General features: G+C 47.7%; 1 protein-coding gene and 1 non-coding gene across 8 annotated transcripts in view; both read left to right on the top strand.

The window, feature by feature from the left end:
• Window positions 1–23,148, top strand: part of ATG16L1 (autophagy related 16 like 1) — a 44,229-nt gene that overhangs the window by 1,236 nt on the left and 19,845 nt on the right. Inside the window, exons 2-11 of one of the 7 annotated variants that reach the window (XM_069585182.1) lie at window positions 2,989–3,082; window positions 8,206–8,311; window positions 9,021–9,094; window positions 9,905–10,156; window positions 13,251–13,316; window positions 15,842–15,928; window positions 16,592–16,648; window positions 16,876–16,923; window positions 17,553–17,655; window positions 20,244–20,349. In XM_069585182.1, coding sequence (XP_069441283.1) covers window positions 2,989–3,082; window positions 8,206–8,311; window positions 9,021–9,094; window positions 9,905–10,156; window positions 13,251–13,316; window positions 15,842–15,928; window positions 16,592–16,648; window positions 16,876–16,923; window positions 17,553–17,655; window positions 20,244–20,349 — 993 coding nt within the window. Of the gene's footprint in view, window positions 1–2,988; window positions 3,083–3,517; window positions 3,609–8,205; window positions 8,312–9,020; window positions 9,095–9,904; window positions 10,157–13,250; window positions 13,317–15,841; window positions 15,929–16,591; window positions 16,649–16,875; window positions 16,924–17,552; window positions 17,656–20,243; window positions 20,350–23,148 lie in introns of those variants that run through there. The other 6 variants (XM_069585210.1, XM_069585193.1, XM_069585220.1 and 3 more) reach the window with 6 other exon arrangements.
• Window positions 18,586–18,863, top strand: LOC138431652 (small Cajal body-specific RNA 6). Its single transcript, XR_011253803.1, has one exon. It is a non-coding gene; the product is annotated as a small Cajal body-specific RNA 6 (non-coding RNA).

Raw genomic sequence — 23,148 nt, 5'->3', positions numbered from 1 at the left:
TTTACCCTAACTGATGACAAATTTGGGGGGAGAAATGGGCACTCTTGGAACCTCTGGTTCCAGGTCTGCCCCTTGAAATATGCCTTTTAGGTCTCAAATTCTGTTGATGATGAGATTCAATGTAGTAGTAGTTAATATCCTTCATTGAGTTCTGATCATGCTAAGTTTGTGGTTCCTACACGTACGTGCAGGTTAGAATCAGATGGGGATCTTTTGAAAAATTAGAAAGTCCAGGCCATACCCCAGACCAACTAAACCACAGGAATGGGGTGGGACACAGGGGTCAGTATTTCTTGGTGCTCCCCAAGTAATTCTGATGTACAGACAAGCTTGAGTGCTGCAGTATTTGGCGTGTATTGTTTCACTTTCTTTCTGAAAATTCCCTGAAACAGGTCCTGTTGCCCTTTATACAAATGAGGAATCTGAGACCGAGAGAGGTTAGGTAATTTCTCCGGGTAGCACGGCAGAGTAGATAGGGCCTGGATTAGGACCCAGACTTGATGGCTCCTAACTTCTTTGCATTTTTTGCTTTTCTCACATGGTTCCCCAAGAAATAGTCCTAGCTGAGCTCATCCTCTTAACTAAAATGGAAGGAAAGGGAGATGATGGGTGTGCCACTGTTGTGCTAATTCCTTACACTCTTAAGAGACTGGCAGCCTGGTGCTATTTCAAAAAGCCAGAAGCACAGGAAACTCCTTATTCAAACGTGACTCCTCACAGGTTACATAAATTCAAGTCGCCAGGTATTTCATCACATGCTTATTCTTTAAAAGCTGATACACACCAAGTCACATTGAGTTGGCAGTCTCACCACAGTCCCCTTACCAGCCTCACCTACCTGCATCTATAAAATCGGGGTGAAGCTTGCCTTGCCTGCTTCATAAATGCAGTGCTGGGCGTATAAGTGCTTTGAAAACCATCTACGTAATTGCCTATAAATGGAAGATGCTTGCTTGTCATCGCATTGACACAATTGAATGTTTTTCTGCACTTTGAAAATGGACATCTTGAAAGGGGGTGGAAGATGTCAAAGGCTAGTCAGAAAGACAGGTCAGTCCTGTCTTAAGAGGGAACAGGTCTTAAAACAGCCTAGTGAGGAGTATAAGCCCAGGGCGGGGGAGCGGTTGGAGAGGAGACCAGGGTGAGGAGCAATAGGACGCAGCTTCCCTGGCCTGTGCAGATCTCTGGTTTAGGCAGGGGTTGACATTTGGGAGATCACCTCTGGTTTGACTATGAAACGGTCCCACTGTTCATTGCCCCGCTTCTCGGAGAGGGACAGAGTTTGCTGTCAGTCCTGCCTCTGGGCCTGAAGAGGAAGATGAGAAGAGGCTGTGGGGACTGTGGGCGGCTCCCCTCCCTCTCCATCCTTCTCTTGAGTGAGAGGAGCTTTTAGGAAGGATCCCTCTTGAATACCTCCTGTCCTTTGAAAGACCCAATATCACCAGGCATCCCTCTATAACATTTTTTAAAATCTTTATCAGGGCCCTTTGACACGGGGGAACATTCAAGGTTGGAATCCCTTCCCTCTTTTGAGCTAATTTATTAAATTAATATCAATGAAAACAGTGTTTCTGTTTCTGCCCAGGCTTTCCATCTTCAGAGATCAAAAAAGTGGGGCTCAACTCTTTAAGAGGAAAGACAAGCGCTTCTAACAGGAATGGTCACTGGCGTTAATCCTATGGCATTTTTGTCCTGAAGCAGCTGCCATCTCAGGCGTGTGGGGTCAGTGAAAGCCCACATCGCGTGTGGGTTTTCTGTAAGTTTCCCAGGGTCACTTTCTTGTTCTGCTTAGTGCACCCCCTTGCACTTCTGATCTCAGTGGCCCCCTGCGTGCATGTCATTTCTAGCCTTGATTTGACTTTCGACTTCCTTTATTGTGCTCCCTGTCACATTTATTATGGTTCGAGAACTCCCTTTTTTGAACTCTCTCCTCCTGTATTCTTCAGCATGTTAGGATCTTGCACCTAGTTGGTCAGGCAGGGAACCTCAGGATAACCTTTGACTTCTTACTGGTTACTGTCTGTTAATGTCACTTGTTGAGTTGCTAAGTCACGTCCAACTCTTTGCGACCCACGGACTACAGCACACCAGACTTCCCTGTCCTTCACTATCTCCTGGAGTTTGCTCAAGTTCATGTCCATTGAGTCGGTGATGCTAGCCAACCATCTCATCCTCTGCCACTCCCTTCTCCTTTTGCCGTCAATCGTTGCCAGCATCAGGGGTCTTTTCCAATGAGTTGGCTCTTTGTATCAGGTGGCCAAAGGGTTGGAGCTTCAGCATCAGTCCTTCCAGTTACTGCTTGCTTTTAAATCTGTTGTTTCACCGTTGCCAGTAAGAAGAGGTCTGAATTTTCTCATCCTGCTCTCTCATGTGTTGGAGTGACTTTTATTTCTAGCCACCTGCTAGGTACCTCTAGACCTTCTGCCTGGACTGTCTTCTTCTCCTGTGAAACCATCTGAGAAAATGAGTAAAAACTCACTTTTTCTCTTCCTTTTTATACTTGACCTCCACCCCTCCTCCCCCCCCATATATGTTTTAGCTCCTGGTGGTCAGGGACTCTGGTTTGTATTTGTATCCCTAGTGCCCTGATCTGAATTTAAGATAGAGTTCCCTCTTTCACTTAGTGGTGCATGGCACTTCATTTTCCCATTGTGTTTTGGTATGTCATTTGTTTCTTCTTCCCCAGGTAGGAAGCTATGGGAGTAGAAAGAATGGAGAGGGGAATGTTTTTGGAGGGCGTTTTCAGGTTCCTTTGTCAGGCTGCTGGTGCTTAGGCCAGGAAGCATCTAAGGAGGGTATGTTCCTGAAGTTTGGACGACTGCTACAGTTGGTGACAAAGTGCAGTATACCTAGTACTTTGATACCTCATAAAAGTGAAACCAGCCCCGTCATCTTCTGATTTTTTTTTTTTTTTGGTCCAGATCTTTATAGGACATTAAGTAGTAACTAAGTGTACATAGGTTATATTAACTTTTTTTTCTTTGATAGATAACAAGTTGCTGGAAAAGTCAGATCTTCATTCAGTGCTGGCCCATAAGCTACAAGCCGAAAAGCATGACGTACCAAACAGGCATGAGATAAGGTATTTGGAAACTATCCTCTGTTATTTATGTCCCCCTTTTAATTGAAATTTGTCTCAGTTCAATTGTCACTTTCCTAATTTTGAAGCAAACCGAGTCCTGTGTTTGTGCTCCAGTTTTGTTTGGGCCCCCTTGTCACTCAGCTGGTAAAGAATCCGCCTGCAGTGCGGGGAACCTGGGTTCCATCCCTGGGTTGGGAAGATTCCCTGGAGAAGGGAAAGGCTACCCACTCCAGTATCCTGGCCTGGAGAATTCCATGGACTGTATAGTCCATGCGGTCGCAAAGAGTCAGACACAACTGAGCAACTTTCAGTTTACAGTTTTTCGTTTTTGTCAGTTCCTTTCAAATCGAAGCTTCTGAAGCCACATAGCTAAAATTTTTTTTTTTTTTTTTTGAAGGCATGTAGGTACTTCCCCACCTAGAAGGCTCATCATCAGTACGATGTGAGCTTGAGAAACTGCTTCAGACGAGCGGCCAGGCCAGCTTCTCCTCTAGCCTACGAAGCCTCACTTTTTCTAAATAATAAGGTATAAGTACTTTGGAACAGATTTACATAGATCTTGCTGGTACAGGATTGAAAGGCCTGTAAACATAAGCGATACAGGTCTGTTTAATCTTTTTTAGTTCAGTGTGTTGCAGTATATTTTAGTATATGGTCATACTAGTGAGTTTCAAAAAGCTTTTTTTTTTGTTTTTTAAAGAAAGACTAGGGGGAAATCTGCATTTTAATAGGGAGGGTAAGTATTGCTTCATTAAATGTGTGAGTGTATGTTCATGTTAGGGAGTTTGGTATGTTTACTTGGGGTCATTCACTCTCTCTTTCTGAGGATCCTAAGTAGCTTAAATGGAATCATTCTAGAGTCTTACTGTCCTCCTTTTCCATTTGTTCATCATGTTTGCTCAATAGCTCAGTGGGTGAAGAATTCAGCTGCAGTGTAGGAGATACAGATTGAATCCCTGGGTTGGGAAGATCCCCGGAGGAAGAAATGGCACCCACTTCTTGCCTAACCAATGCCATGCACAGAGTAGCTTGTCAGGCTACAGTCCAAAGGGTTGCAAAGGGTCAGATATGACTATGCATGCATACAACTAAATGGTGACCATACCCATTCTTGCTCTAAAATCCACATGTTTTTTGGTATGTCAGTTACATTTTACCCATTGTTAAAACAAAGTTGATGGTAACTTGGGGTTTTAGAAGAAAAACAGAAATGCTTGGTGTAGCTTATTTCCTTTATTCCGGTCACCATATCTGCTCAGTACCTGCCATCCATGTTTCCTCATCTGGCGAGATGGTCTCCGGACGGACTAGCGTGGAGAGAGGGACAGATGGCCCAGCCTCTGCTCCGTTTCTACCTAAGAACAATTCAGGAGATGGTGCCTAAGCTGTGGCCCTGGGAGGCCTTCTCAGTATTTAAAATAGTAGTTGCTGTGTTCTGGTCAGTTTAGGTGTAGAGAAGCCACGTGACCTTTTTTCATCTAAATTCAGTCAAGTGAAATCCTGAAACATTTTATTGCTATTTGGTTAGACTCTTGGTGGCCAAGGTAATGGACCTTCAGCATTAGTCCTTCAAATGAATATTCAGGCCCCAATACTTGATGCAAAGAGCCGACTCACTGAAAAAGACCCTGATGCTGGGGAAAATTGAAGGCAGGAGGAGAAGGGGGTGGCAGAGGATGAGATGGTTGGGTGGCATCACTAACTCAATGAACATGAGTTTGAACAAGCTCCGGGAGATAGTGAACAATAGGGAAGCCTGGTGTGCTGCAGTCCATGGGATCAAAAAGAGTCAGACACGACTGAGCGACTGAACAACAAGACTCTTGGTGACTACAGTCCTGCATCTTTTATCTATCAGCCAAACTCATTTGCTTGGAAAGGTACTATAAATAAATATATAACATTCTTTTAACTGAGTATCACTGGGCTGGTTGGGCTTCCCGGATAGCTCAGCTGGTAAAGAATCTGCCTGCAATGCAGGAGACCCCGGTTCGATTCCTGGGTCAGGATGTTCCCCTGGAGAAGAGATAGGCTACCCACTCCAGTATTCTTGTCTGGGAAATCCATGGACAGAGGAGCCTGGTGGGCTGCAGTCCATGGGGTTGCAAAAGAGTCAGACACGACTGAGCGATTAAGCACAGCACTGGGGGGTAATGTAAATGGAGGTCCTTGCTTTCCTGCAAACTTGTGTTCCTAACCAGGCCTCCTCCTGACTGCCTCATTCCTATCCTTATTTTCCGCAAGTCAGCTATGGTTCCTTTTTCCCTCAGTGTCCCGCCCCTCCCCCTCTGCAGTCGCGGGGCCAGTTGATCTTTGCCCACAGCATCCTTTGCGTCTGTCCCTTGGTTTTCCCTTGTGTGCCACCCCCTTCCTTGCTTACCTGTGCTTCCGTTCCTGGACTGTGGCAGGGGTCTTGTTCACTGAGACACCTTGTGGCTGCAGTGTGGGTCAGGCGCTGGGATATGAAGATGAACAAGCCAGAGTCCTTTTTCTCAGGGACCTGAGCCGAGTGGGGAAACCAACTCAAAGAGGTGTGTGCTGGCAGGTGTTCCCATAGACGGGGTCTGATTGGTTGCATTCTCTGTTTTCCCGGCTGTCCTTAAGTCCTGCCCTGCTCATCCCATTCTAGTTAATTCTAAAACACACTGTGCTTAAAAAGCTTTCTCTCATCAATTATCTGGCTCCCCTCTTCAGTGTTTTAATCCCTTTGCTAACAGAAGAGATTAAAGTGAAACTCTTGCCTGGGATGTAATTGACTCCAACCGTTTTCTCAGTACGCTCCCTGGACTGCAGCCTCAGAAATTTGTTAGAAATGAGGAATGTTGGGCCTCACCCCAGACCTCCTGTTTGAGAAGCTCTCGGGGTGGGGCCCAGTAGTCTTGTTTCAGGAAACCTTTTAGGTGATTCTGATGGCCTCTAACATTTAAGAACCGGTGGCCGCTCAGTCCTTGTGAGCCATCCGAAGGTCCCGAGAGCGTGTTAGGGACACAGACCGTCAACGCAGGTTATCGGCCCTTTTCTTGGACCTGATGAGTCCGTCTGGGATGAGGCCCAAGAATCTCTTAAGACCTGCTGTCTGGATGATTTCTTTTTCTCTGCCTAGTGGAGCCCTGGGCTTTTATGAGAAGTTTGACTGTTTTGGTGAATAAAGTTGCAAGCAGTGAGAAGGCTTTGAACAGAGGAATGAGCGCCCTGGGTCCTTGCCTTTGTCTCAGGGATCTATTCTCTACAATACCGGATTCTTGGAAGGAGAGACTAGTTTGATGCTTTGCATATTTCACTTTGCTTTGCGTTACAGTGAGAATATGACAGCAGTTATTTCTTATCTTCCTAATTCTCATACAGAGTCAGTTACCCAGGCCTGTGGCTTGTATTGCCTCATTTAGGGTGGTTTCTTATAAGGCATGTGCCACTTTCTAGTTTCCAGACTTTGACCTCTTGGGCCAAGATTGAGGAAGCACTGTTGCTCAGAGAACGCAGCGTTAGGGTATCTTAGCACCTGTGATAAAAACACTTCTAGAGACGGAGGGAGCATCACTCTGCTCCCCTTTCCCTCTTTATCTCTTACTAGTCACTGGGAGGAGATGGTCCCCCCATGCACCTTTCAGGTGGGGGTACCCTAGGTGGCCAGCCGTCTTTCCCCTGGGCGGTGGTTTCAGCTGCTCACTACGGTCTGATGGTTTTCATCTGTAGCTCCAGCCGAGACCCATTTCCTGAATCACCCATCCACAGTCTGGTCACCTACTTCTGGTTCTGAGGTAGTGTGCGCACACCTGCAGACTCTTCGAGGTGGCCTGAGCTCAGTCCATGGCTTCAGATGCATTTGTCTGCTGACAGCGTCTCTGTGTCAGCCTCCAGCTTGGACCTTTTTACTTGAAGTCAGGCTCTAATAAATGCGCCGTTTCCACTCGGTGTGACCTCATAGGTGTCCGAGGTGACCTCGTTCTTCAGCCGCACCCCCCAGCCCCTACAGCCCTTCCTCCTGAGGTGGTGACGTCTGCCTGTGATCAGCCACTCAGGCCAAAAGCCTTGAAGTCATCCCCAACTTTCTGTTGTTCCCCACACCCAGTTCGAAGGCACGTCCTGCAGTCTCTGTCCGCAGTGGACCTAGCTCGGATCTGACCTCGTTTTACCACATCCCCTGCTGCTGCCCTGTCCTGATCTGCACTTCCTCGAGTCCAGACTGTAAAATAACCTGCTAACCGATCTCCCTGTTTCTGCCCTTGCCCCACTGCAGTCCGCTCTGCACCCAGCCGCTATTGCGATCCTTTGAAACGTAAGTCATTCCTCTGCTCAACACCCTCAGTGGCTTCCTGTCACGCAGAGGAAAAGCCACAGCCCTCGGGGGTCTGGGAGACTCTGCATGGCCTCCCTGCTCCTCCCTGACCCCCTGCACCCTTGCCTTGGGGGTGCAGGCACACTTAGCCCTGCGAAGCCCGCCTCCAGCCTCTGCGACACTTGCTGTTCCCTCCGCTCCCACGGCCCCATCCCCAGGCCGCACGGCTAGTTCTTCACTGCTGTCGCATCTCCAGTCTTGCGTCACCTCTCGGGCTGCCTTTGGCTACTCCACGTGGCTCAGGAGCCCTGTCGTCCTGTTCCCCTTCTTCATTCACACTGCTCAGCTTTTCTTCACAGTACATCTGACCGCCAGCCTCCGTCCATCCTCTCGCTTGTGGTCTGTGCTCTTGGCCGATCGCAGTGTCACACGGGCAGAGCTTCGTGTCCCTGCCTTCTGCCCACTCCCAGAACAGGCCCGGCTCAGAGCTGGCTCTCAGATACTTGTCGACTGAGGGCATTGCGTGGTCTCCTCCCCGTCCACCTGAACTTCATCCCAGAAGCCATCTTTTACTCCTGGCACGGCTGGTGGTTTGGACTGTGACTGGTTGGTTTCACCTGTGTCTCAGGGGCCCTACCTCCTGCTTTGGGTTTGTGGTGACTTACGACCCCACTGGCCTGGAGAGCTGAACTGCTCTATTGGCTGTGTTGCCATGCACAGGCTTCAGGTTCCACAGTGACTATCCCAGTGTCTGATTGAAGGAGAATAAAGTCTGATTTTTTCTCTTTTTTTCTTTTTCTCCCTCTTTTTTGCGTGTTCTCCTCGTCTGCCTGGTTGGGGCATTTAGTCCCGGACATGATGGTTCATGGAATGATAGTCAGCTGCAAGAAATGGCCCAGCTGAGAATTAAACACCAAGAAGAACTGACTGAATTGCACAAGAAACGTGGGGAGGTAAAGAAAGACAGCCCTTCTCATCTCTCCCTGAGGGTGGGGGCGGTGGGGGACAGGCACTTCCACTGGCATTTGCAGCCATCCAGGCTACATACAGCATCGCCAGCTCTATCTGGGAATGAAACAACAGGAAAGGTGAGGGCCCCCGCCCCACATCAGCAGCCCTCGAGATAACTCCCAGGTGTCATGGAAGGTACAAGTGGAGAAAATGTAGAAAGAACCCTGCTCCTCGGTCGACTGAATGTTTTACTGATAACCATCATGAAGTGTGAACCCTGCAGTTTCAGAAAAATTCATTAGGACAAAGCACCTTCTGGGCTCTGTTTGCCCTGGATGGTGGTCTAATGGCAAGTTATAAAAATCTTCAGCTGCGTTGATGGTTTCATCAGCTAAAGAATCCGGAAAGGTAGCCGGGGTGGAGGGGTAGACAGATGCTCTCAGCAGGAGCCCGGCAGGCAACCTGGAGCATCACGGGTCTGTCCCAGGCTGCCTGCAACAGGGGAGGCACACACTGAGCTCGCGAACCTTCCCATCGGCCCTTCTCTCTTCCACCAGCTTGTTTCTTCTTCCTGCCTTGGCCCAACCCCACAGGCACAGGCACCTGGGTTTTTTTTTGTTTTGTTTCCTTTAAAATAAGTCACTATTACTGATTTCCAACTGCGGTCCTAAACTCTCTTGTTAATGATGAACACGTTCTTTACCCCCCCAGTTAGCCCAGTTGGTGATTGACCTGAATAACCAAATGCAGCAGAAGGACAAGGAGATGCAGATGAACGAAGCCAAGTGAGTAGAGACCAGGCCTCGTTCAGGACCGGGCGTGGGGTCACACTTGCTCTTCTGCCGCCCTCTTGTGCGTGGGGCCCACCGCCTCCACACTGGACTCAGCGCCAGCTTCATTTCTGTGCACTCGTAGCACCGGGTCCTTTTCTCCCCTCTGAGATGTGAAAGGCAAGAACAGTGCCCCCAGGCCTCCGCCATCCCAGCACCCACACACCCCCCTGAGATGTAAGCCTGCCTCTGGGAAGCAGACACGAGGCAGTGCCAGCTCTCCCCACGGCCACTGCTGCCTGTGGGAGTGGCGTCTCCTGTGGTGGGCGCGGGACCGAGAAGGGGCTTGGGAACAGGGGTGCGCTTATGAACAGGTTATCCTGCATCTGGGAGAAGCCTGCCAGACGAAATAAACAGAGCCTCCAGATCTGGGACCTTCGAGCTGGAGGGGAGCCTGGGTTTCCTCTGGGCCTGTTCTCCGAGTCTGCTACGAGGGCTCTCTGGAGGCTTAGAGAGGGGTGGGGAGCTTGCTCAGCCTCAGTGAGGGAGCACGGATCCCTGGCCTCCTGCTGAGCTCCCATCATCACTCTTGTTCAGCATCAGAAGCTCCCTCTTTCTTCCCACCCTGTTTCTCTGAACAGTGCCTTAGCTTGTCATTCAGAGTCTGGTGAACTTTGCCCGAGGTGTTGCCTCTGCTAATGGGATTGTCCCTAAGTCACCAGGGCTGGGCTCGGCCGGGTGAGGCGCCCACGCTGGTGGCTGAGGTCACTGCAGGGCCCAGGCTCACACAGCTCTGTGGGTTCGCTCCTCTCCTTGTGCTTTCAGAATTGCAGAATACCTACAGACCATCTCTGACCTGGAGACTGAGTGTCAGGAGCTGCGCACTAAGCTTCAGGACCTTGAAAGAGCCAACCAGACCCTGAAGGATGAATACGACGCCCTGCAGATCACTTTCACCGCCCTCGAGGAGAAGCTGCGGAAAACTTCCGAGGAGAACCAGGAGCTGGTCACCCGGTGGATGGCCGAGAAAGCGCAGGAGGCCAACCGCCTAAACGCCGAGAATGAAAAGGACTCAAGGTGGGAGATGAACCCGCAGTCAGTGAGTCTCAGTGTTGGTATAGTAACCTAGCAAAACAAGGTACACCTGGCAGCTCTGACCACAGGGAGGGGGCGTCAGGGCACACCGACAGAAGGAGCGGGGGCGGTAGCGGGCATAAAAGAGACTTGCGTTTATGAGGACACTTTTATAGCTGAGCCAAGGATTACCTCCCTGAAGGGCTTTGGCACATTACTGTATTTGCCAGTGAATTCTTTCCATGTTTCAAGAAGAAAAGCTAATTCTTGAACATTATAAATTAAACCAGAATTAGAAAAAGATTAAAATACTCCCCCTCATTTTATAAAATTGATCCAACCAAAAATTCTGATCTTGCCAGTGTACAGAATGACTGTGGGCCAACGTCACTAGTAATAAGAGTCTAAAAGATTTAGAACATTTGATTTTAAATCCGCACGTCAATGGTTTAGAATTTGAAAAGATTATCATAGTTAAAATCTAAAAGAACGAATACACAGAATAGGAAAGAACCTTAATAACGATGAGCCCTAGTCCTACCAAATAGTATACGCAGAAAGATTTTGAAATCTGTGTGAAAACAGAAAGCAAAAGGTAGAAGGAAGAAATCTTATTCTCTGTTGTTTTGTGAAAAGTTCCTATATAGGAGTATTGGAAGACTTTATAGACTTGAGAGGTAATGGTAATAAACAATGAACTGTATAAAAATTGTAGGTTTCTTAACATTGAAGAACACTGTAAACCAACCAAGGGTATGCAGCTATAAAGTGTATGTCCTTAGTATAGTCTGTTAAGAAACAGGTGAGCGTTCAGACGGATGGATGTAAAGCATAGATGTAAAAGAAGCGGATGGGCTCCGTGAATTTGGTTAAAAGGGTTGTTGGAAGGAAGGAAGGTGGGACGTTTCTGATTTGGGGCGGGCTGTCTTTCCAGCCCCCTGGAGGGCTCTGGAGATGGCGGGCGCCTGCAAAGCGTTCTCCTTGTTGGAATTTATCCTGAGTCATGAGACTGGCTCACAAATACGGTTCCGTGATCATCCGTTTTTCACAGAAGTGAAGTCAGAAGTGGTCTCTACTTTGTGAGGAAAAGAAACTGTAATATTTTCGTACAGTGGGATTTTATGAAGTCATTTAAAAACAGACATACTTAAGTTAATATTAAGAAAAAGTGAGCTATCCTTTTCATATTCTTTCTATCTCAGGTTTATAAGTTAAATTGTGTGGCTTGTAAGGGCTTCCCTGGTAGCTCAGCTGGGAAAGAATCCTCCTGCAACGCAGGAGACCCCGGTGTGATTCCTGGGTCGGGAAGATCCGCTGGAGAAGGGAACAGCTGCCCCCTCCAGTGCTCTTGGGCTTCCCCGTGTGGCTCATATGTGGAGCTCTTAGGCAGCTGGGGAGTGGAGAGGACGTGGGGGTTTCCCTGGACGTTGGTGCGCTGTGGATGAGAACCTGCCTGACGGAGAAGCCGGCGTGCAGAGGGAGAGAGCTGGAACGTCGGGTGGACGAGAACAGCCCGGGCTTTCTGGTGACAGCGGAGCGTGAGGCGGGTGGCACACCAGCCCCAGGTGCGCCCCGTGAAACGTTTTCCTGGGAGTGTGCCCTTGCGCGAATCACCCTCTGGCTGCGCCTGTGGGGCCTGGCCGTTCTTTTCATCACATGACGCAACTAGTTCCTCCTCAGAAGCCTCTCCCCTCCCCCCCTTCCTACCAGTTTCCCAGATTATATCTAATAATATACCTTTCCCTTCTAGCAGCTTCTGTTTACCTGGGTCGCAGTGGCGCGTTCTTTTGAAATAGCTACTCGTCTCCCTTGCTCGTCTGGATGTGTCCCTGCAGGCTGGCACAGTGGCCGCTGTGTGGGACGCTCCTGGGGAAGCCGTCAGCTCTCAGAAGGTTTCCTGTTGGCCTTTCTGATGAAAGCCGGGCTGGGGCCGTTTTCTTCTCCCCATGCCTCGAGCTGTGTGCTATACCCGCCCCTGCCAGGCGGCTGCCTCTCCTGTAGGGGAGCGTTACACACCCCACGCTGAGACTGCTTTTCCCTTAGAGATGGTTTAGAGGTCACCTCTTAATTCCACCTATGAAAAATCTGTTGTGTTTTTTGTCACTTATCCTGTAAACTAAAACTGACTTCATATTCCAGGTCAGGCATGGGATTGAGAGTGTAAAGCATTTTCTTAAGCGACAGCCTTGTCCTGTCCCAAATTCTGCTGTGTCGTGTGCAGGACCTTGCCCTATTTGAAAGTTCCCACTATGGTAGAAGCATTTTAGAAAAAAATTTCTGGCAGAGTTCTTGACCTGAGTTCAGGAGCAGAGCTAGAGTTGTAGTTTGGGGGGTCCCTCCACCTCAAAGGTAAAACCACAGATAGAAGTGAAATTGCCATGGAAATGCAAGGGAGGCCAAGGCTTAAAGGCTAAGAAGCTCCTGAATTTAGGACTTGGGAAGAAAAGCCAAAAATGGTTCTGAGAGGCGGAAGAGAGTGGAAGCAACTGCGGACCGTGTGAAACTTCTGCCACAGCCCAGACTTGGGTGTTCAGCCCTAGTAAATTGAAGCTGCATACATTTTGACAGCTGAAGAATCTCACTCTACCTCAGCTTCCACGTCTGTAAAATGAGAATCGTAGTATTCACCTTCAAAGCTTGTTATAAGTGTTAAAAGAGTTTAAAAACCTATAAAATAATAAAACCGTGCCAGGGATACGTACATTTTTATGATTATCTGTGCCCTTGATAAGTTAGTGTGAGACTGTTTACTGCAGAAAACTATGTCTCCGTCATGACTAACCCTGGATGAACCTGGTGCACGCTTCTGTCCTGAGAGGCCCTGGGTCCCGATGGACAGGCTTCTCTGCTGGTTCATTGCTTTCTCTAGTCGCATAATCCCTCCTAGGGCTCTGTTCTGAAATCCATTATAATGGGGTCTTTTCTGATGCTACAAGTGTGGGTTTGGGCCTCTGGGTATGTTTGCCCAGGGCGGTAGTTACCTGAATATTCAGTGCACTTAAAATATATTATTAAAGCTAGTAGTTTTTTGAGAGCCAAAACCCCTTGTTTGCTTTAAGTAGACATAAATAGTGGGCTTTTTTTTTTTTTTTAATAGGAGGCGGCAAGCCCGGCTGCAGAAGGAGCTCGCAGAAGCCGCGAAGGAGCCTCTGCCAGTTGAGCAGTGAGTAGAGAAGTGCACATTAAAATTGTGCTCTTAGCCATTTGGTTTGCTCTTCTGAGATAGCTTTACAGTGTTTTATTTCTGTGAAACCATTTTATAGATTGTAGAAAGAAAAGTGAAAGACTTAGAGAAAATAAAAAACACTCATTACTTTCCAGGAAGTTGTTGGCTTCCAGGAAGGGTGAGTTCTGACTCCCTTCTCCCTTAACCAGTGACAGCCTCGCTGTCTTCCTGTTGACACCCTGACCCATTTTCTGCCTCTAGTGGGAGCCGTGGCAGTGTGACACTGGGCTCGGGTTGCGTCTCCTGCTCTCTGCTTGGTTTGTGACTTCATGTGGAGTTTGGGCAAGCCTTTGAAGCCTGAGTAAAAACGGATCTCCTGGAACACAAGGAATTGAATCAAGATGGAGTTTTTCCTAATCTGGAGTCAGGTGGAGGGTCTTCCCTGAGATTTGAGGCTTTGTTTTGAGAGTGGTGGGTATTTTAGTGACTAAATTCCCTTTGCTCTGGTTCAGGATTTGTTTCCCACCCCCCGCCCATTGAAATAGATCGTGAAATACAGTATTATGGTTATGAGCCTTTGTTTTAAAATGTTGGTTGCTTCCTGGTAAAGGGAGGGGAGTGGTTTCATTTCATCTAGGAGTCATCAGCCAAAGGTCTTGATCTATGAGATACACCTCATGCCAAGCCCTTTTAGATGGAGCATGTGTGTCTGTCTGCTGCTTTCCCACACGGGGAAAGTGAATGTCAGGCATTTTTGCCGAGAGCTGCAAAGTAGATAGTTGATCTAGAAATGAGATTTGGTTCTCCTTAAAAGTAACAGCTGATGAAAGCATCATTTGTCTTGCCTGCTATTGGCCAATGTGAACAGCTGAGTAGGTGTAGAAAGGTCAAGCGTCCTGCCCCAAACACAGAGCAGGTGGCAGGGGCAGGCTGGAAGCCTCAGGGTGTCTGACTGTGAAGGCCTGTTCTTACTCTCCTGTGCTTCCCTAATTGTAGGGTTTCTTTCATCTTTGAAGGGTTTCGATAAGTTACCAGATGCTGGTGTTTTCTCGTGGTTCTAGGTCTTTGTGCAGTTTCAAGTACCTGCAGCTATACAGTTCTGTCTTAAACCATTTACGTAGGTTCAGCTCGGTTTATCACTCTTGCCATCTCTGCTGTTCTGTTGTTACCCTGTGTGAACACAGATGACTCTCCCAAACCACCAGTGAGAGGAGAAGAAAGCCCAGCCTGTTCTCTGTCTTCAGGCCCGCCTTTGTTCTCCTCTCAGCCCTGGCCAAGATGGGGGTCAGTTACACAGGATCCTGGAATCAGTAGCCAAGGAAAATAAATATACTTGAACTTGGTTTGACTTGCTTGGTAACAGGTTCTGAAGTATAGATTATATTTACATAATCCAGATAATTAATCACGGGAGAATCTCTTCTAAGTTCCTGTGAATCCAAACATTTGATAATAAAGTCTCAGGTTATTAGCTTTTATCAGTTTACTTCTCCATGAAGATTGCAACTTAGTAGGAGGTCGTTAAGACCAAACTAATTACTTGCCTTTCCTCCAGCCAGGAAAATGGGGAGGAAGGGGAATTCCAGAGGGGCTTTGCATCTGGTGGGATAAACAGCAGAGGAGCACTTTTTTTTTTTTTAATTTGGCCGTGTCAAGTTGCTGCATGCAAGATCTTTGTCCTTTGCTGTGGCCTGTGGGATCTTTAGTTGGGAGACTCTTAATTGCGGCACACGAGATCAAGTTCCCTGACCAGGGATCAAACCCAGGCTCCCAACATTGGGAGCACAGAGTTTTAGCCACTGACCCACCAGGGGAGGCCCCAGGAGCACATTCTTGTGACTTATTTCACATGTGATGAACTCACCAAATGTCAGAAACACTAAGTACTTAAACATAAGCATCAAACAGCCAGAGTCAAAGATGACAAGTGTTTAAATCCCGCTTTCCTGTCTTTTATTCTTAAAGTGGTACTCAGAGCCAGGTTGTTTACACGCCCGTTGATCTCCCTGCCCTTTTAGCAGTCCATTTTCTTACCGCCCTGGGCGATCCCCTTGTCCTGGCCTTCTCCTGCTCACCGCAGCTGCCCCTTTCTGTCCTCCACATGTTGCTGAGCCCTGGGAATTGTTTCTTGCTGAGTGCTGCAGTCCGGTGGTTGGCATGCAGGAGACTTCTGAAGAGAAAAGTCTTTCTTGCTCCTGGTTATGTGGTTAGGGATTTAATAAGCCATTATTTCAGTACTTTTCAAGTGGGAGCTGTCTTTAGACTTGAAGAGATCCAAAGTTCCCTTCTCGGGTTATTTTCAGCTGGAGTTCTGGATCCGACTTAGATTGTTTCTTTTCATGCTGCTCTGATGGCAATTCCTTTTTTCTCCAGAGAAGCTGAAACCGGCTCTGTCCCAGCCAAGGCTCCTGGGCCGTGTGTGATTAGGAAGTGGTGTTGCCTGTTGGCCTTAGCAGAGCAGGCCCATCACAGAGCTTCTGTTCAGCAGAAGCAAAGACTCGGCCTCTTGCCCTTCTTTCCAGGGATGATGACATTGAAGTCCTCGCGGACGAAACCTCTGAGCACCCTGAGGAGACCTCTCCCGTGCGAGCCATCAGCAGAGCGGCCACGTAAGTAGACAGGTTGTGCCAGGAATGGGGCGCTTGGGGGGCACCCTGGCAGCCACCGTGGGCAGGACCAGAGAGCAGTGCGGGGCCCCTGGCTGAGCGTGCAGCCCCCCTCACTTGACCGTGGAGGGTATGGGCTCCAGAGCGTCCCCATCTTTCTCCAGTTGCGCCTCCTTAACTAGGAGGGAGCTATCCCTCAGTGGTGCCTCCAGCCGTGAAGAGAAGCAGAAAGAAGTGGTAGCAACTTCCTGAAAGAAGGACCTTGTTAGGCTGGGTGATTGTTTAGAGCATACTGTTTAATTCTTACCAGGGCTCCCGGATTTTTTTTTTTTTAACTTGCCAAAGCAGGACCAAAAGGATGGGGTTTGTCCTTAACCATACTAGAAGTTGTTAGGTCAGTTAGTTTATTGTCCAAAGCATCATTTCTAGGGAAGTTAATTTAAGGCTAGGGAATCTTACTCCTTTTGAGATTTCAAGGCTGGGTGTTCCCTTTTATCTTCCCTCTGTTTTCTGGTGGTTCAGTCCCTAGAGGGTTTTCTCTGCTGGAGTTTGGGCACTTGGTGGGAAACATACTCCCAGGAACTTACTTTTTTTGTAGACTGTTTTTGATTGATTGTTTGGGTAGAACGTTTCTAAGGTTTAAACCTATCCTCCCCTCCTCTTTAGTAAGCGACTCTCGCAGCCTGCTGGAGGCCTTCTGGATTCTATCACTAATATCTTTGGGTAGGTTAGAAAACCTTCACCTTTCCTTGTGTGTATATATATGTGTGTATAAATATACCTAAGTACATGTACAAGATTTGTTAGTGTTTTTTAAACGTGCACCAGAATCTCAGTGCAGAGTATATGCAGATGCCTTAATTTCAGCTTTTCATTTAGCTTCTTCCTTTTTCCCCCAACTTCCTCTCTCTCAATCCCGCTGCGTGCTGACCTCTGGCCTTACCCTTTAGTCTGTCCGAGTCTCCCCTTTTGGGACATCACTCTTCTGATGCTGCCAGGTGAAAACATTATCCTCTCCTAGCCCAGCATGCAAGTGTGGGTCGCTGATAACCACATTCATCACTGCTTCACTGCCCCAGCCATCACGCCTCCGTGTGCCAGTAACTGGGACGCTTTGCATGCGCCTAGGCACGCCGTCGGCCCTCTGAGCGGGGCAGATAGGTTGAGCTCTTTGTACCGTTAACTCACGCTCTGGCCGCTCTTCCTTTTGGCATGTGTTCAGCTCCACCCTGACCACAAGTGTACCCCGAGGATGATGGTAACCAGGCATAGGATCATCTTGAGATAGTTTTGTGAAAATACCCACGTGCCCCTCAGAGCTCGTGGTCCCTTTAAGCGGAGGATGTGTCTAGCGGTTTACTTGACGGGGGCAGCAGTTGTTCAGGCTTGCTTTTCAGTGTTGTGTTTTGGAGTACGTGAGTTAGCGAGAAGGAGAGTGAAGGTAAGTGCTGTCTTTCCAGTTGTCACTGCGTCAGGGGGCTTCCGATTCGGGGGGCTCATTCTTTGGTTTGGAGGGTCTTGAAGGGAAAAGAAGCTACTGATAAAAGGCGTCTTTGAGTCCCTGCTGAGAGGTGGGCGGACAGTGAGCCCACACGGTCCTAATACTGTCCTTTATGTTACTTCTTAGGAGGCGCTCTGTCTCTTCCTTTCCAGTTCCCCAGGATAACGTGGATCCTCATCCCGGTACTGGTAGAGAAGTGCGAGTGCCGACGACTGCAGTGTCTGTCTTTGTAAGTGTGGTTTATTATCCCCAAGCCTCACCAAGCTTCTCACAGAAACAGAGCCTGACCATTGAAGGATCCTTTTTCCTGCTGCAGCTGAGCTTTCTATTCTTGTTTTATTTACATGGAGCTTTTACACCTGTTGGTTCTCTGATAGAAAGGATTGATAATATTTTGATAAAGCAAGATTGCTTTGTTAAAATAAGCAAAATACATTAATTTTCCTCATCTTCCGAGAACAGAATTGATGTCCAGCTACCCTCTGTGATATATAGGACTGGCTGAGAGAAAGGATGGGATGGATGAGACACGGGAACACTAACTTGAGACAGTGAAACTTGAGAGAATAACTCTTCTCATTTGTTGTCATCGGTTGGCTCTAGCGTAGAGTTTTTAGTCAGCGATCTGTTCTGAAGGTTGGTTGGGCAGCTCTTGGCTTCATTAATTATGCCCACGTCCGTATGACTTCTAACCATCGGGAGCACCTGGTTGGAAGCAGGAGACAGGCCTGGGCGCAGCTGCTGTGATGCCACGGCCGACACTGGTGTCTGAAGCTGGGTCCTAGAACTAAAGGCTGATCCAGGTCCCTGCTGGTGTGGCTGAGCAGGCGTGAGACTCGCCCAGGGAAACAGTCCCTGGCTCCGGGCCAGCAGAGGGAGTCGGGGATCGGGGGGAGCAGAGCCCAGTTAGTCGGGCTGATGGCTTGGATCGTGCAGGGAGAGCCAGCCTTTGGGGAGAGAAAGACGTGCTGGTAAAGTGGGGTGGAGTCTACATGGCAGGAGCTTTCAGCTTCAGGCATAATGGGGAGCTGGCTGGCTGAGTGGCCACCTTGGTCACTGTGAAGAGAGACCTGCTGTGGGGGAGGAGGTGGAGCGGGCACTATCACAGCCCCCTCCCGCTCTGCTCCTGTGATTCTCTTGCCGGGCCGGGCCCCTCGGAGGTCAGTGATGATTGGTAAAAGGTCTGATTGCACGTAAGGTCACAGTCCCTGCCCTGCCCTCAGCTCCCAGCAGCCCATTTGCTTCCCTCCCGTCACATTTAAGTCATGTGTACGGGGTAATGGAGCAGCTGACAACATGGGATTCTGTCAGTGTGTGTTTCTGAAGAGTCAGCAGTGCACAGCAGACCAGTATCCAACAAAACCAGCTGCACAGGAGCGTGATGAGCGGCAGCCATGGGTGTGACGGTGCATGATCTCAAGTTTTCAATCTGAGACCTCCAAGGTGAAAGGGAGCACTGGAAAGAGAACGGAGTCGTATGGAGGTGGGAGTTGGAGCGCCTGTCAGGTGGCTTTTCAGCACTGGGACTGGAGAGGATGGCGAGAACGCAAAGCAATCATAAGTGCTGTTTATATTCCAGTCAGCTTTACGAGTCACATTCTCAGCAGTTGAGGCACCTTTTTCAGTGCCAAGCAAAGGCGAAGATGAGATTTCGTGTTCCTAAAGTGACCTTTTTAGGCGAGTGATTGACCTGTTTAGTGATTTAATATTTATAATCCATGTGTTGCAGCCTTCCCCTCCCCCTGCCTTATTATGAAAATTTTCAAATATAAGCAGAAATAGAGATTAAAAACTGCTGTTGGGCAGCTTCAGTTAGTCACATTAGCCAATCTTATGACCACACACATACACATTTGCTGGAGTAATTAAAAGCAGATCTCATAGTGTTTTTACTCATGAATATTTTGAAATCCATAGTCTTTTCAGAGAGGAGATGATAGTGGCGTCCACTATTCTCTCACCCCATTCTAGGCTGGGGAGCTTCCTGTCTGGTTTCCCTTCTCAGCTTGAACACAGATGCCATCTTTTCAGACGTGTCCAGTGTGGATGCCAGTCTCAAGACATTTCTCCTGTGAAGAATTAAGTTCTCCCAAAATAGCACCTGTTACTTTTATTGAAGGCCTAGTCATGATTGGATGTAGTCTGAGCTTACAGGACCTGCAGAAGTCTTTATCTTATAGACGAGCAGTCTAAGGCTCCAGGAAGTTAAGAAGCTTGGCAGAGGTGTCGCTGCTGCTGACAGTGCACATCGGTGCCGTATAGTCTGCAGCGTGAGCTCCGGAGCCCCTCTGACTCTGGCTTGTCAGAGGGCAGGGCCGGCACCTGCTCTTGTTAGGACTCTGCGTGGTAGGGTGCACTTTCACTGGGACAACCAAAATGAAAGGCCTTTTTAAAAGGAAAAGGATTTTTTCCACTAATTTGATACATAGTTTCATATGTGTTATTAATGCAGTCTGGACCAGAAGAGAGGCAGTTAATCACAGACTGACTTTAAAGCTGTGACAATCATAGTATAGATTGACATTACTTTATTCTTAGAAGAAATAAAATTAACTCAAAGACAAACTTTAGGCAGTTAGTCTCTACAGGTTTTGAATGCTTTTTAAGAAGATTGCACAGTATTTAAATAAATGGAAAAAGAACTGTAAGAGTTTAATGATAATAGAATCTTTGGAGACTCTGGGCTAGGAACCCAAGATTATGACTTTAATGACCAGTGTTTAACGTGTGGTTAAGCGTCCAGAGTGTTCATCTCTATTAGCCCCGTTCTTGGGAGTGACAGTTAACCCAGGTTGAAACTGGGCGTTTGTCTTGCAGGACGCGCATGACGGGGAGGTCAACGCTGTGCAGTTCAGCCCAGGTTCCCGGCTCCTGGCCACAGGAGGCATGGATCGGAGGGTGAAGCTCTGGGAAGTGTTAGGAGGTAAGGTCTCGCCAGAGTGAGGAACAGAAAGAAGCGTGTTGGGGATGTCTGGTTGGCAGTCTGAACTGTTCATCTTCTTGAAACATGCAGTATTTTGTGTCAGGAATCATCTGACCAAAGCATTGTTGCTCTCAGTTACCCTTTACAGCTGACACAGCCGTGTCTGTTTTCGCTCTGGGTTTCCAAGTAGGGACCAGAGAATGCTCTAAGTTCCAGATACTTTAGCGTTTGTGTTTTCTCAAGTGTATACCAATGAGAGCATCTTCTAAAATAGGGCAGGTTTTAGATTTGAAACAAAAAAGTCTTAGACATAGACTAGTAAAATTGCACATAAAAATAAATAATAAAATGACACATCAAGCTGTGTATTTAATGCCAATGGCCATCGCCTAGGAAAAAAATGACATTGTATCTAAGCTTGAGACTAAAGAGACGAGTATGGGACTTCCCTGGTTGTCCAGTGGTTAAAGATCTGGCCAGTGCAGGTGACATAGGTTCGATCCTTGGTCCAGGAAGATCCCATAGGCCGAGGAGCAACTAAGCCTGTGCGCTGCAGCTGCTGAAGCCTGCTCACGCTCGAGCCCGTGCTCAACAACTAGAGAAAGTCTGAGCACTGCAGCGAAGACCCAGCACAACCATTAATTAATTTAAAAGGAGGGTGTATCATCTTGCTGCTGTTGTTGTTCAGTGGCTAAGTCACGTCCGACTCTGCGACCCCATGGATTGCAGCACACCGGGCTCCTCTGTCCTTACTGTCTTCCAGATTTTGCTCAAGTTCACGTCTGCTGGAGTTGGTGATGCCATCCAACCATCTCAGCTTCTGCTGCCCTTTCTCCTTTTGCCCCCGTCAGTGGTGGTGGTTTAGTCGCTAAGTTGTGTCCAGCTCTTGCGACCCTGTGGACTGTAGTCTGCCAGGCTCCTCTGTCGATGGGATTCTCCAGGCATGAAAACTGCAGTGGGTTGCCATTTCTTTCTCCAGCCTTCATCAGGGACATTTGCAAATGAGCAGGCTCTTTGCATCAAGTGGCCAAAGTATTGAAGCTTCAGCATCAGTCCTCTCAATGAATATTCAGGGTTAATTTCCTTTAGGATGGACTGGTTTGGTCTCCTCGCTGTCCCAGGGACTCTCAGGAGTCTTTTCCAGCACCATAATTCAAAAGCATCAATTCTTCAGTGTTAGCCTTCTTTCTGATCCAGCTCTCACATCCATATATGACTACTAGAAGAACCATAGTTTAGAGCAGACAGACCTTTGTCAGCAAAGTGATGTCTCTGCTTTTTAATGTACTGTCTAGGTTTGTCATAGTTTTCCTTCCAAGGAGCAAGTGTCTTTTAATTTCATGACTGCAGTCGCCATCCACAGTGATTTTGGAACCCAAGAAAATAAAATCTGTCACTGTTTCCACTTTTCCCCTCTTCTGTTTGCCATGAAGTGATGGGACTGGATGCCATGATCTTAGTTTTCTGAATGTTGATTTTTAAGCCATCCTCTTTCACCCTCATCAAGAGGCTCTTGTTCCTCTTCACCTTCTGCCATTAGAGTGGTATCATCTGCATATCTGCGGTTGTTTATATTTCTCCTGGCAATCTTGATTTCAGCTTGTGATTCATCCAGCCCAGCATTTTGCATGATGTACTTACTCTGCATAGAAATTAAATAAGCAAAGTAACAATATACAGCCTTGTATTACTCCTTTCCCAGTTTTGAACCAGTCAGTTGTTCCATGTCTGGTTCTAACTATTGCTTCTTGGCCTGCATAAAGATTTCTCAGGAGGCATGTAAGTATTCCCGTCTCTTTAAAGGTCTTTAGTGGTCTGGTATTCCCCTCTCTTTAGAATTTTCCACAGTTTTTTGTGATCCACACAAGACTTTCACGTAGTCGATGAAGCAGAAGTAGATGTTTTTCTGGAATTCCTTTGCCTTCTCTAGGGTCCAGTAAATTGTCAATTTGATGTCTGGTTCCTCTGCCTTTTCTAAATCCAGCTTGTACATCTGGAAGTTCTCGGTTCACATACTGCTAAAACTTACTGTGAAGGATTTTGAGCATTACCTTGCTAACGTGTGAGATGAGTGCAAATGTCTGGTAGTTTGAACATTCTTTGGCATTGTCCTTCTTTGGGACTGGAATGAAAACTGACCTTTTCCAATCCTGTGGCCACTGCTGAGTTTCCCACATTTCCTGACACATTGAGTGCAGCACTTTAGTAGCATCATCTTTTAGGATTTGAAATAGCCCAGCTGAAATTCCATCACCTCCACTAGCTTTGTTTGTAGTAATGCTTCCTAAGGCCCACTTGACTTCACACTCCAGGGCTGTCTGGCTCTAGGTGAGTGACCACACCATCATGGGTTTGGTCATTAGGACCTTCTTTGTGTTCTTGCCACCTCTTCTTAATCTTCTGCTTCTCTTAGGTTGTTACTGTTTCTGTCCTTTATCGTGCCCATCCTCATACAAAACGTTCTCTTTGTGTCTCCAGTTTTCTTGAAGAGATCTCTATCTTTCTCATTCTGTGGTTTTCCTTTATTTCTTTGCAGTGTTTACTTAAGAAGGCCTCATGTCTCCTTGCTATTCTCTGGAACTTTACATTCATTTGGATATATCTTTCCTTTTCTCCCTTGCCTTTTGCTTCTCTTTTCTCAGCTATTTGTAAGGCCTCCTCAGACAATCACTGTGCCTTCTTGCATTTCTTTTTGGGATGGTTTTGGTCATTGCCTCCTGTAGAGTGTTGCAAACCTCTGTCCATAGTTCTTCAGGCACTCTGTCTACCAGATCTAATCCCTTGAATCTGTTCATCACC

The sequence above is a fragment of the Ovis canadensis genome, chromosome 1 (genome assembly GCF_042477335.2).
Source record: "Ovis canadensis isolate MfBH-ARS-UI-01 breed Bighorn chromosome 1, ARS-UI_OviCan_v2, whole genome shotgun sequence".
NCBI lineage: Eukaryota > Metazoa > Chordata > Mammalia > Artiodactyla > Bovidae > Ovis > Ovis canadensis.
Note: the sequence above shows the minus strand (reverse complement) of the source record. Positions and strands in the feature narration are given on the sequence as shown.